Consider the following 15,311-nt stretch of genomic DNA (forward strand, 5'->3'; position numbering starts at 1 on the left):
ATGTTTTGTAATCCTTAGAAAGCTCACCTGGGGATTGCAGATCTTACGATAACACAAGAACGACAAGAAGTCGTGGACTTCAGTTTACCATTCATGACTTTAGGTATGTAGATAAATAATTTGACAAAATATCCGAATAAAATGCTTGTACATTTTAGGAATCAGTGTTTTATACAGAACACCCGATTATGGTGAAACTCGTACATTTGCAGTATTAAATCCATTTTCTCGTTCTGTTTGGATGTCTATCGTTTATGCGTATATCTTTATTTCACTTGGATTATACATTATACTAAGGTAAATATATACACTAAAATTTTTACTGAATTCCTTCACACAACTGTTCTCTACAGCTCTTTCTTTTTTGCCAGTCCCCTTCTTGCACATGTCTTCTTTCTATTGCTTCATTCATTTCATCTCTTGAAGGATCTTCGGTAGTCCCAGTAACGAAGCTTAAAATAGGCAAAACCTCGCAATTTTTACAGAATGAATCGATTTGCTTAAAAATTTGAGAATAAGTAGTGGATAGTCCAGGGATCAAAATCTATATCATGCCCAAAGGCGCTTTTACCATGGGGGTGGTTGCCACCCCATCTCGGGGGTGGAAATTTTTATTATATTTTGACCGCAAGAATTGGTAAAAACATTCATTATAAGCAAAAAACGTTTTATACATTTTTTTGATAAAATTAATAGTGTTCGATTTATTCGCTATCGAAAGTGTTAGTTTTATATCGAAAATAGTTTTTAATCAGTTTTCTGCTAATAACTCAAAAAGTTTTCGTTTTATCAAAACAACTTTACTTAACAAAAATGTACCTTTTGAATAAATAAACAAAACCGTTTTTTTTTATTTTCTTTAAGACCAATAGTAATCGAGTTATACTTTATTATATGTTGGCTCTTCTTTGTCAAATGCTAAATATTGTAGTTTCGAAGTCAAAGGACGGAAAAGCTATATATTTTTCAAGGATAACTTGTTGAAACTAATTTAAAGTATTTAAAAATATGTATCTCCAGAAATAAGAAAAACCTCAAGCTAAAAAAATTAAGTGACTTATAATGAAAAGAATGTCAGTCCCTATTTTTTTCAGCAAAAAAGTGATCGTAAACAACCCCCTAATCACCACCGTAATTAAAAGTTGTCATTGACCTGATTTGGTTTTCTTGATTTATGTATTGTTAATAGGTTCTAGAAGTTTGATCGGCTTAGAATGATTAGTTTTTAAAAAAAAATGGAGTTAACAGCGAATAGCGAGTTTTTTTACTTTCTTAAAAAATGCTTTTTTCTTCAAAATAGAAAGATTAGCATCAGAGATACCACAAAATATTTTATTAAGAAATTGTAACTTATTTATTTCCCAAGAAAATGGTTTGCAAAAATTTTATGTACAGCAAAAATTGAGTAAACTATTGACAATTAAAACTTGTAATATCATAATTTTTCCCAGCCAGAAATAGTGGATGTGTGAGTTATTCGTAAGGGGATTTTTCCACATCCTCTATTTCATTTGTTTGATTGTAATATCATGCAAAAACCACCTTTACCAACCCTTTCAATGCCACCTCTTTTTGTGACTGAGCATTTTAAAATAATTTAATATTAATAGCCTTATCTCTCTCTCTCTCTCTCTCTCTCTCTCTCTCTCTCTCTCTCTCTCTCTCTCTCTCTCTCTCTCTCTCTCTCTCGTTCCATCCCGCCTTGTGGAGTATTGGGCGCTTATGCGTTTCTTGACCAACAGTGTAAGATTGCTGTCTGGCCGGGACAGCGCATCTTCTTTTGCTTTTATTCTCTGGATAAATTGTGAACTAATTCCCTTCACTCTCTTCTATCTTTTGCTCTCTTTTTGACTTCGCCCCATCTTAGTCCAATTTTTTTTCGTGTTCTCTCGTTGTTGTTCTTTTCCAGCTGTTGTCTGGTCTGCCCCTCTTTATTTTCCCCTCTGGTTGGTATTCAAGTGCTTGTCTTGCTATGCTGCTTTGGTCTTTCCTTAAAGTGTGGCCGATCCATTTCCATTTCTTTTTCCTTGGCTGTAGTAGATACGTTAGTTTGCTTTGTCCTTTCCCATAGTTCTGTATTAGTTATTTTGTTTGGCCAGTATATTTTCAGGATTTTTCTTAGAGATTTGTTTACAAATGTTTGTAGTTTTTTAGTTGTATTTTCGTCCTGTTTCCATGTTTCTGCTCCATAGAGCAGTATACTTTTAATGCAACTGTTAAAGGTTTGAATTTTTGTTGTTTCCGATATTTCGTTTGTTTGCCAAATTCTATTTAAAGCGTTGAATGCGTGTTGCGCCTTTGTTATTCTCGTCTGTATATCCTTTTTACACCCCCCGATCCTTTCCATGACAGATCCCAGATATGTGAACTTGTCTACCTCTTCTACTTCTTTACCGTTTATCATTATTTTATTATTTGGATGGTTATTATTTTTTAGAAGTTTAGTTTTTTCTGTGTTTATTCGAAGTCCGATCGTGTCGGAGTACTGTGCCAATTTGTCAATTTTTGCTTGCATATGATTTCGGTGTTCAGTTATCAGGCAGATGTCATCTGCAAATTCGAGATCTTCTAACTGTTTGATAAGGTTCCACCTGATGCCTCTTCGATCGTCGATTACTTTCCTCATTACCCAATCTATCATAATAAGAAATAGGATAGGGGATAGTACACAACCCTGTTTGACTCCACTTTCTATGGATATTTCTTCTGTTACTTCACCTGAATGTTCTAGTTTGGCTTTGTATCCTTCGTAGAAGAGTTTATTAAAGTTTATGATTTTTTGTGGTATCCCATATAATCTAAGGATTTTCCACATCTGTGTCCTATTTATACGGTCAAAGGCCTTTTCGAAGTCGATAAAACTCACATCTATATCTTTATTCCATTCATTTGTTTGTTCCAAGATCATTCTAAGGGTGCAAATGTGATCAATAGTGGAATGGTTGGAACGGAAGCCTGCTTGGTTGTTTCTCAGTTTTTTATCTAGTTTCGGCTTCAATCTTTCCAAAATGATTTTGGTCAGCACTTTGGATCTGGCACTTAGTAGTGTTATTGCACGCCAATTGTTGCATTTGCTCAGGTCTCCTTTTTGTGTATTTTTATAATCAATCCCTCTTTCCACTCCTTTGGCAATTCTTCGTCCGTCCATATTTTATTCAAAAGTGTAGGTAGCATCTCTATTGACTGCTCGGTGTCTGCTTTTATTATGTCAATGGGTATATTGTCGATTCCTGCGACTTTGCCATTTTTTAGTAGTTTTAGGGTGTTTCCAATTTCTTCCATTGTAATTTCTCCAATATTCACTTCTAGCTCTGGTGATTCTACTTCCTCTTCTATGATTTGAGTTATTTCATGCTTAGCATATATCTCTTCGAAGTATTCCTTCCATCTTTGTATTATTTCTTTCTCATTTTTTATTCTATTTCCTTGTTTATCCTTTACTTCTCGTATATTTCGTTGTGCTTTTCCTGTTAAGTTTCGTATGGTTGTATATTGTGTTCGTAAGTCGTTTTCTTTCGCTGCTTCTTCTGATATATTTAGCATCTCATTTATATAGTTTCTTTTATCTTTTCTGGCTTGTTTTTTACTTCTGCATTTTTTGCCTTGTATTTCCTTTCAAGTGCCCTCTCTTCTTCCGATCCTTCCTTTTGTAGAATTTCTTTTTTGATTTTTTTTCTTTCTTCTATCAGTAGTAGAGTGTCTTTGGTAATCCATTTTTTATTTTGTCTTCTTTTTAATCCGATTGTTTCTTTTGCTGTATTCATCATCACTTCTTTAAAATATTTCCATGTTTCTTCGACTGACTCTCCAGTTTGTTGTGATACTGTTCGGTTAATTGCCAGTTTCTCACTGAATTTTTTTCTTATACATTCTTGTTTTAGGGAATCAACGTTGTACTTGTTCCTTCTGCTGATTTTTTGGTTTTTATCTCTGGCTAATTTCATTTTTAGTCTCGCTTTGATTAGCATGTGGTCTGATCCCACATCAGCACCTCTTAAGCTCCTGACATCTTGCAGCCAGCTTCTCCATTTATATTCAATTATTATGTGGTCTATTTGATTCTTGTATCTCCCTCCCGGTGATTTCCATGTTTCCATATGTATCCGCTTATGTTTAAAGATGCTTCCGCCTATTAAAAGTTCATTTTGCTCACAAAATTCGATTAATCGATTTCCATTGTAGTTTCTCTCTCCGATTCCCTCCTTTCCCAACACATGTTCATGTCCTTTATTATCATTTCCTATTTTTGCATTAAAGTCTCCGATTACTATTTTTATATCTCTTCTATATTTATTATTAATCCTATTAAACGTTGTTTGTAGTTGCTCGTAAAATTCTTCCTTCTCATTTTCGTCGTTTTTATTTGTGGGAGCATATACATTTATTAATATTATGTTATAATATTTTGCCTTCAGTCTCGTCCAAATAATCCTTTCTGACACTGGTTTCCACTCTACTAGAGCCTTTCTCCCCTTTTGGGCTAGCAGTATTGCCATTCCCTTTTCGTGTTTGTCATTTACATCCGTGTTCCCAGAATATATCATAAGCTGTTGGTCACCTACTCGGGTTGATCCACTACCATTCCATCTTGTTTCGCTTAGTCCGACAATGTCTAATTTGTACTTATCAATCTCTTGGCTTACCTGCTCCAATTTGCCGGTTTCGTGTAGGGTTCTTACATTCCATGCACCTATAAATATGTTCTCTCTTTTGTCTATTTCATGTTTATCTTTCATTTTTGCTCTATTTCTATTTTCGTCCTTGCTCAATTCCTTTTTCTGTGCCTTGTTTGTCGTGGTTTGTGCTTTTGTTTGTGTATTTTCATCTTCTGTTAGTTTTTTGGATTTCCCTGATCTTCTTCTAGCTGGTTGCTGTATTGATTCCATTTGTGTGTTTTCCATCTATTATTAATTTATTATATTTTATTGTAACACTTTTACCCTTATTAATTTCTTAATTTGCGACTTGTCTTATTTTTTTCTGTGTTTGTAGTTCTTCTTTTGTTATGTCATTATTTATATATAATTTATTGCCTTTTATGTGTTTTAGTTTAGCTTTATTTTGCATGATCTTTTCTTTTTCAAACTTGTTCTGTAGTTTGACCAAACATGTTTTTTCTCCCAGTTTGATAACTTCTTCGATTTGAACATTGATATTCATTTCTTTTTCCATGAAGTTTCCTACAGTTTGTTTCAGTGCATTTCTACCGATTGTATCTATTGTCAAGCCTTGTATTACAACATTATTTACTTTCCTTTCCTTTTCTAGTCTTTGTACACGTATTTTCATATCGTTTAGTTCTTTCTTCATTCCTTCCTTCTCCTTGTGTTTAGTTTGGTTTTCTTGTTTAACTTTCTCCAATTCTGTTTTCAGTTCGTTTAATTCCTCCCAGTACTTTCTCTGTTCATTCTTTATCTCTTTTACTTCCGTTGTTAATTTTGTTGTTTCTGTGGTTAAGTCATGAATCATTTTAATAATTTGATCGAGCTTATTATCTTCGTTACGGGTTTTGTTAGGCGATCTAAATACTTTTTTACTTTTTCGGAACAATTCTTCCTCTTCTTCTCTGTGCTTCTTTCTATGGTCTTCGGATGTGTCGTCGTCCGAATCCACTTTGTATCTATCCATTATTTTTACCGGTGTTAACAAATTCGAAGCCATTTCTTGTGGCGCAGCGTGCATGTATTATTCACTCCCGTTACTTAATAGCCTTACACACCTTGTAAAAACCTACAAACTTCTTTTTTAACGAACTTTCTAAGATAAAAAATAAAAAAGTTACGGTTAGAAAATCAATACATTTTTTTGAAAAAAAAAAAAGGAAAAATCCAATTGGAAGCATATTAATGTAAGTTAGCGGTGTTTTTAGTCATTGGCCTTATTTATTCTTCTTTATTTATGTATTATTAATAGATTCTAGAAGCTTGCCCGGCTTAGATTGATTAGTTTTAAAAAAACTGAAGCTTAAAGCGGATAACGAAAGTTTGCAATCTGGTAAAAAATGCCATTTTCTTCAGAATATAAAGATTAGAATCAGAGATACGAAAAAATGTTTAAATATGAAATTGTAGATAATTTCATTCCCAAGAACTTGGTTTGATAAAATTTGTTCTACGACAATAGTTGAGTGAATCGTAAATGAGTATACCATCGAAAAATATTGATTTTTTAGATATAAAACAAACACTTTCGATGGCGAATAAATCAAAAACTATTAATATTATCAAAAAAATGTATAGAACATTTTTTGCTTAGAATGAATGTTTTATTAACTTTTGCGGTCAAAATATAATAAAACATTTCCACCCCCGATATTGGGTGGCAACCACCCCCATGGTAAAAGCACCTGTCGGCATCATATAGATTTTGATCCATGGACTATCCACTACTTATTCTCAAATTTTCAAGCAAATTAATCCATTCTGTAAAAATTGCGAGGTGACAAGCTTTGGTTCCTGGACTACGGGGTCTGCCTCTCTTCGTTCTTCCTATCGGGCTCCACTCTGTTATTCTAGTTATCCAACGATTTTGGTTTTCTCTTCTGACATGTCCGTACCAGGTTCCTTTGCCGTCTTAAATGGACTGCATTATTCTATTGCCCCTTTTGATAGCTGCTTTGTTATTCTTGAAGACGGCTTTTACTGATTTTATTAATATTCGTGAGACTTCGACGTGTTCCGTTGCTTCCCACAGCTTGGTTCTAAGTATCGGGTCATATGCCTTCTTAAGATCTACAAAAGACAGATGGACGGATCTTTTTCTGACCATTCTTTTTTCTATTAGTTGTTCGACCATGTAAATGTGATCAAAGTATGCTTCCCCGCTGTGAAATCTGAATGGTCTTCTCCGATATTATGTGGTTTATATATTTCTAATTTTTCCTTTATGGTCTTTTCAGGCCATATAACTAAGATAAACATATGTTATACTAAGACAAATGTTATTTTCTGTTTTTATAAAAATATAAAACATATTGTTTTTGTAGATTATCACCGGAGGATTGGGAAGTAAGCCATCCCTGTGATGAACTCGATGATACAATGAAAAATTATTGGAATCTGAAAAATTGTTTAACGGTGGCTTTTAAGGGCCTTACATCTCAAAGTAATGATATATTACCAAAGTAAGTAATTAAGTTCCTTACTTAACATATTTGTCAAACAATAAAAAAAAAAGTAATAATATTCGTGATCGTCAACCCCAAAATTGTATGCGCCACTCATTTTTACAGCGTTTAGCGGATTTTTATTCTTGTATCAGGAGTTTTTCAAAGTTATTTATAAATTAAATGTATGAAGTTAAATGCAATATATATATTTCTCGATTACACGTTAAGCTTTATAAATGGTCGCCTTTATCGCAATATCTCCCAAATGATCTAGTGTCCATCGAACGTACAGGGTTATTCACTATATTTTGACCCCCCTGTAAACTCCTTTATTTACAGAAATAGAAAAAAATGTTAAATACAAAAGTTATTCGATTTTTAAAATATGATTTTTTGACATATACAGTATGTCCCTCTAAGTTGTATCCATATGGAAAACTTTTTTATTATTAATTTTACGGACAAAAGTCATCCTTCATAAAAAGCTCTGCATGGTCCAAAACCTAAGATTCAACCATCAGATATAAATTTTTATGAATATTATACGAGGTATGTCAAAAAGTTTGAATTTCACTAAAGAGTAAAGTAGCTTTATTTTTCACAATATTGAAAATTGCTATTATGAAAAGTTGTTTGGAATTAAAAACTATATTCTAATATGAAATTACATCCTTCTAATTGAAACTTTTTTTTTGAAAAATTATGGATAACTAACATTATTTTCAGTTATTTTAATTCTGATAACTCTTTTATTATTAATTTTACGAAAAAAAGTGATTCTTAATAAAAAGTTCTGCATGGTCTGAAACCTAAAATACAACCATCTTATGTTAAATTTTATCAATTTTGTACAAGGTATGTCAAAAAATATGAATTTGGCTCAAGAGTAAAATACCTTTATTTTTCACAATATCGAAAATTGTTATTATGAAAAGTTATTAATAATTAAAAACCATGTTTCAGTATGTAACTACATCCTTCTTATTAAAATATTTTGAACTATAAAGGTACTTTACTTTTGATCTAAATTTATCTTTTTTGACACATCTCGTATAAAATTGACATAAGATGGTTGTATTTTAGGTTTTAGAGTATTTTAGACCATGCAGAAATTACTGAAAATAATGTTAGTTATCCATATTTTTCAAAAAAAAAAAATTTAATTAGAAGGATGTAATTGCATGCTAGAATATAGTTCTTAATTCCAAACAACTTTTCATAATAGCAATTTTCAATATTGTGAAAAATAAAGCTACTTTACTCTTGAGTGAAATTCAAACTCTTTGACATACCTCGTATAATATTCATAAAATTTAATATCTGATGGTTGAATCTTAGGTTTTGGACCATGCAGAGCTTTTTATGAAGAATAACTCTTTTTCGTAAAATTAATAACAAAAAAGTTTTCCATATGGATACAACTTACAGGGACATACTGTATAACATTCTAGTGCCGTCATCTATCTGGGCGTGATGACGTAATCGACTATTTTTTTAAATCAGAATAGGGGTCGTGTGCTAGCTCATTTGAAGGGTAACTCAATTCTCTATTCAGTAATATAAACATTAAGGTAATTATTTATACAGGATGTCCAAAAATATTTTTTTAATTAAATTAATTGGCGCAAAAAGAAGAATGTGCGTAATTTATTTAATTAAAAATACATTTTACTGCTGTTAGAAAACAGAAATAAAAGATTAGTGCACAAATAAACATTGATTTTTGCTTAAATTCAATGTTCAAACTGCCAAGAGGCAGATGGGTGGCAGATTGAACATTGAACTTAAGTGAAAATTAATGTTTATTTGTTCAACAAACATTTATTTCTGTTTTCTGACAGCAGTAGAATGTATTTTGAGTTAAATAAATTACATAAATTCTTCTTTTTGTGTCAATTAATTTAATTTAAAAAAAAATTTTGAACACCCTGTATAATTAATCATGTTAATATTTATATTATTGAATAAGGAATTGAATAACCTTTAAAATGAGCTAACACTCGACCCCTATTCCCATTTAAAAAAATAGTCGATTACGTCATCACGCCCACATGGATGACGTCACTAGTACGACATATATGTCAAAAAATCATAATTTAAAAATCGAATACCTTTTGTATTTTACATTGTTTTCTAATTCTGTAAATAAAGCAGTTTACAGGGGGGTCAAAATATAGTGAATAACCCTGTACACTAGATTTTTTTTCTATTCGAAATAGATTGAAAAAAAAATATTGGTATGGCCGGTAAATGAACTCAGATTGCCAGTTGTTGGATCAAATCTAGCGTCGTAATCACTACAACTACATAAACCATTTCGGGAATAATCGTTAATTGGATTATACTGTTGTAGCTTAATAACTTCTAAACGGCTTAACCGATTTTGATCACTAAACATGAGTTTGAAACTTATTGACAAGTAGTATCTGATGCATCTAAGACTAAGTATGATAACTAAAGCTATTACAAGAATTATTGAGCTTGAAAACCCGTTTTTTCCCATAGGAAATATATTTGATCATACTTATGAAGCCTATAACGTAAAAATTCGATTTTTTCCGGAAATGGGATGTACACCGTTAGATTCGTTTAGAGTCCTTCTACAAACGCTCAGTTGTTGGCGCAATTCGTAGGTTGAAATTTTGAGTAATTGTCGAAAAAACCAAAATTTTCAAAGTTTAGTTTTCAGTTTTTCGGCGATACTAAGCCATGTGTACGTCTGATTCTGACGGATTAGACATCATTTGTAAGCTTATTTCAACACTATTGATTTGGTGCATCTGCAGTTCTCCTGTATCTTTTGAACCGAAGATATATACCCCAAAAATATGCCGTTTTGTGCCTACGAAGTCCTATAGCTGCATGGCTGATGGGTTGCCAAAAGTCACAAACAACTCCGGTTCTGGGTCGGCCCTCACCCCCTCTTGAAACACAGAAAAAAAATTCAGATCGAACTTTTCCAGACACATACATATATAATACATACATATCCACAAACACTTCCCCTAAATAAAAATTAAGTCATATTTCTGAGCTCGGTAACTTTTGAATGGTATAACCGATTTTCAAAATTAGACATGCGTTGGAAAGTTAATGATCAGTACTATCAGAAGCCGCAAAGGTCGGACTTAAATTTTCGAAACTTTTGGGAGTTTTGGGGACGAGAACGAAAAACAGACCCTTAATAGGAAGGGCCGTAAAATCCATAGCCTTGGACCAAAATGGATGGTTGATATATGGATGGGTGAGTCTTTTCCTGACCTTTAACCCGGCATTGGTCGCTAGGTAGGTTGTTATGCGAGTGGCCGCGCGTGAGATTTTCTCTCACATTATCAACTTTTGCCTTTCTTTACAAAACTTTACAAAAAAGGTGAGGTTTCATCAACGATAAAGCCATTTGCTATAAAAACACGACGTTTTTCTGATTAATTATTATTATCTTTATATAAAATGTGACTATTGATGCCGCCAATATTTAACATTGAAAAATATATGGTAAGTGGCCATCTACAACTAACTCGTGAAACAGTATATAGGATTTTCATATCATCGACCACATCCACGGCGCCTTTTATTACATAATAAAAGGATATTATTTTAGGTTTTAAGTGGAAAAATAAAATAAATTTTTATACACAGTTGGTGACGCCGGTGGTCACTTGATGAGAGAATCTCTCACATCAAGCGCACTGACTCAACAATATGGTGATACTAATAAACTGAGTCACTACCTGAGTGGACGAGTCTATTAGATTGTCGAGGGAATATAGTTAGGAGACTAGAAGTAACTACAGCGCGTATAACTACCCAGAAAAAAGTTGTGCGCAATTGTCTGAAACCAAGTTTCTGAGTCTGAGTCTGAGTTGGTCCAATTTTCAATTCAGTCAGATTTAGAAAAATCGAAAATTCGTGTATATAGTGTCGCGTGTTGGGGGTTGTGCGCCACTGGCGAGAACTGCCGTTCTCTGGTAATAATAATAATAATCTAATAATGTCTTTTTAATAGTAACTATGTACTTTTATTTATTTGTAGAGGTCAATCTGCAAGACTGGCTATCACTGTATGGTGGATGTTTAGCTTGTTAATCTCAAGTATGTACATAGCGAATTTAGCGTTGATGGTTAACCAAGCAAATATGGAGCCCTCTATAGAAAGTGTTGAGGATTTGGCGACTCAAACAAAAGTAAAATATGGTTGTCTACACGGAGGTGCTACTCAAAATTTTTTGAAGACTGCGAATTCCACGATTTACCAAAGAATGTATGCTACTCTGGAGCAATCTCCAAGTTTACTTGTTAATACTAATGAAGAAGGTATTTAGACTGTTTTATTTGTTTATGGTACATTCCATGTCAAATCACTCAGGCACAAAATTTTGGATCTCCGATTTGTCTGAAAATTGGTATATAGCTTCTACGGGACGTAAAAATAATAAGGATATTTAAGGTCAAAAAAATCTTCTTCTCCTTTTTTTCTCAAAATAACATTTTATGCGATTTTACAGTGATTTGGTGTTTATTTAAACAAATTTGCATTTTCTATCGTAAAGTATCAATGAAAAACATAATATTTTAATAGAAGGGACTCAAAAATGTCATTATATGGCATTATAACAAGTTATTTTGATTCAAAACAAGGTTTTGATTAAATTTTATAGTGTAGAAAACGTTAAAATACTGTTTTACATTTTTCTCCATTCCCAAAATGCATCATCATCGATTTGGCTGAAAATTTGCCCACAGATAGCCCAAAACATAGGACTTTAATTGGTTAGAAGGATTTGAATTCTATTAGAATACCAAAAAAGTTACATGCAGTAATATCAGACTCAAAAGTATATATTATTCCAGTCGGAATAGCATTTGACCTTGCATGCCGAGCTGCCCAAAATTTTATTTTTCTAATCTTTAGGGGAGTCAATAGTAGCCTAAATTTAAAATCACGAATGAATTCCTCCGTTACGTTAGCCGCCATCTTTATTTTAAAGGAGAACCTGTTTTGCTCAATATCTCCGCCATTTTTAACTTTCGAAAAAAATGGTAGAAACTGTAATTGTTCCAAATAAATCGTATTTACAATTATTACAATTTATTTTTAACAATTTTGGTCGTGGGGTCGATATTTTCGTGTTAATTTTATTTACAGTAGACGCCTATATTTTTAACTATGATATTGCATGTAACTTTTTTGGTATTCTAACATAATTCAAATCCTTCTCACCACTTAAAGTCCTATGTTTTGGCTATCTGTGGGCAAATTTTTGGCCAAATCGATTATGATGTATTTTGGGAATGGAGAAAAATGTAAAAAACGGTATTTTAACGTTTTCTACACTCTAAAATTTGGTCAAAAACTTGTTTTGAATCAAAGTAACTTATTAAAATGACATTTTTGAGTCCCTTCTATTAAGCTATTATGTTTTCCATTGATACTTTACGATAAAAAATGCAAATTTGTTTAAATAAACACCAAATCACTGTAAAATCGCATAAAATAACATTTTGAGAAAAAGAGAAGAAGAAGATTTTTTGACCTTATATATCGTATTTTTATGTCCTGCAAAAGCTATATACCAATTTCCAGACAAATCGGGAATCCAAAATTTTTTTTGCTCCAAAATTGAGTGATTTGAATTGGAATCACCCTTATACATACTTTTATTTTTATTGATGCTGTAAGAAATTATAATTATTATTGTATGCTTTGGCCGAACTAAGAGTTGTATTACCTATGTCTTTCTATAATATAATTTAAACTTCAAGATCCAGTTCAATCCATTGTACGTCAATAATCTTCAACTGTATTATCAATACTGTTGTTTATTATCATGTTCGATAATTTCTTATAACAGGTCTTATTTTCTAAATATTTGAAAATAGAGTAGGTAATGTTTGTAAAGTAAGTTTCAGGGAAATTTTTACTTAAGGGGATCGGTACATAGTTTCGGCTCCAATGCTTTTTAAATGGGATTCAGTTTTTTCGAATCCTGAGAAAACTAATAAGTATTTTTGAAAAATTTAAAGGCAGAATGAAAGATTAGGTTCTTACCGAAGCGAAAAGTCCATGAAAACTTCTATAATGTTTATTTTAATAAGTTACAGGGGTGAAAAACTAAGAGAAAATGTAGTGTGATTTAAATTTTAATTATTTCATTCAAAAGAAACTTTTTATTTCTTCTAATGGACATTCGGTCCTCGATAATAATTTAGTTTTTCATTCTGCGTTTAATTTTTTTTTTTAATTAGGGGAGTGCATATAGATTTTCACTTCGGAAAAAATCAAACAAGATAGAGCTTTTTGTAATTTCATTAAAAAATGTTAAATAAACAACATATCAAAAAATTCTACTCGAGAAGTGGGTGCATCCTTTTTTAATAAACAAATGAACTGCGAAATTAGATGTTTTTTTTAATTAACTCCGAAAATAAAAATTTTATAAAAAACTGACTTGAACCATTTAAAAATTCAGACAATTTTAGAAAAAAAAACTTATATAAAAATTTTTCTAAAATTAAATCTGTAGCTTCTATAATTTTTTATTTATAACGCTAAAGTCGCCTTCTCACAAACATTGGCACACTGTAAACTAGCGTATGGCGAAGTGCAAGGTTGAGTTATTTTAATGTAATTCTTTAACTGATCAGTCAAATGAAATTTTAGAACTTGGACATGAAAGAAGAATAATTGAGCTATTTTACGGTTATAATAAAAAGAAATGAAATGTATGGGCAGTACGGTGTGGGCTGAAAGTGGGACTTACATGAATTTGGTTTAAAAATGATTCAAAAATGTGTAACTAATACAATTTTTCTTATAAAACTTTCAATTTTGCAGCAGTTAGCTTTGAAATATCTTACTTAACAATGTTTTATTCAAAAAAGATCTCAAAAATTTTATTCAAATGATATGACGTCTCAAAATATGTAATTTTTGAAAATTTTATAATTTTACAGAATTAACAACCTTTTAAGACGGTATTACTCAAGTTCGAACACGTTTATCACAGTCTAATAGGTGTTTTTTTAAAGCTTAGGATGCAGTCTTTAAAATGCACTAAATTATTTCACTTTAGAAATAAAATACACTATTTCTTTTTAGGAAAATTAAGAAAGATAACAAAAATGTAATACAGAAACCGAAAATTACCAGCTAAAATAATGTTTATACAAAGTGATCAAAACATCTTTCTGTAAAACTTACCTAAAATACATTTAATAATAAGCTTCAACAATAATAAATATTCAACAAAAATTTTTTTTTAGCTCTTATACAGTAAGTCTGCGTAACTTGGAACCTATTGATAACTTTTTTATTATCAGTCTTACGAAAAAAAGTATTCTTTATAAAATACTCTGCATCGTATATAATTTAAGATTCAACCATCAAATATAAAATTTTATTAAATTTTTACGTGGTATGTCAAAAAATATGAATTTCACTCAAGAGTAAATTACCTTCATAATTCAAAATATCGAAAATTGTTATTAAGAAAAGTTGTTTGGAATTAAAAAATATGTTTCAGTATTCAATTACATCCTTGTAATTAAAATATTGTGAATAATGAAGGCACTTAACTCTTATTAAGAAAAATTCATATTTTTTACATACCTCGTATAAAACTGGAAAAATTTGATATCTGATGATTGTATCAAAGATTTTAGACCAGGTAGAGCATTTTATGAAAAATAACTTTTTTTCGTAAAATTGATAATAAAATAGTTACAATAATTGTAAGAAAATGATGATGGTTATTCGTAATTTTAGAAAAAAATTAATTTTTTTTTTCGATTAGAGTGATGTAATTGTATATTAAAATATAGTTTTTAATTTGAAACAACTTTTCATAATAGCATTTTTTGATATTCTGGAATATAAAGTTACTTTACTCTTTAAAGGAATTCATATTTTTGACATAACTCGTATACAATTGATAAAATTTAATATCTGATGGTTGAGTTTTAGATTTTTGACTATCTAGACTATTTTATGAAGAATAACTTTTTTCCGTAAAATTGATAATAAAAAAGTTTTCCATATGGTTCTTAGCTACGCAATCATACTGTAAAAGAGCTTCTCTATAAGAATTTTCAAATTGTAATGCCATATTCGGATTCATCATAACCAAAAACAAAATAGAAACATATTTGATCAAAGTAAAATGATGAATTCAACGATATTTTTAAAACTATTTATACAAAACAA

At 31.1% G+C, this 15,311-nt stretch overlaps 1 protein-coding gene across 1 annotated transcript in view; it reads left to right on the forward strand.

Annotated features, from left to right (window-relative positions):
* Positions 1-15,311, forward strand: part of LOC114324194 (glutamate receptor ionotropic, kainate 2) — a 96,521-nt gene that overhangs the window by 55,917 nt on the left and 25,293 nt on the right. The window contains exons 9-12 of the mRNA XM_028271961.2: positions 19-103; positions 159-297; positions 6,986-7,123; positions 11,142-11,422. Of these exons, the coding sequence (XP_028127762.2) occupies positions 19-103; positions 159-297; positions 6,986-7,123; positions 11,142-11,422 (643 nt within the window). The remainder of the gene's footprint in view (positions 1-18; positions 104-158; positions 298-6,985; positions 7,124-11,141; positions 11,423-15,311) is intronic.

This window comes from Diabrotica virgifera, chromosome 5 (genome assembly GCF_917563875.1).
Source record: "Diabrotica virgifera virgifera chromosome 5, PGI_DIABVI_V3a".
Taxonomy (NCBI): domain Eukaryota; kingdom Metazoa; phylum Arthropoda; class Insecta; order Coleoptera; family Chrysomelidae; genus Diabrotica; species Diabrotica virgifera.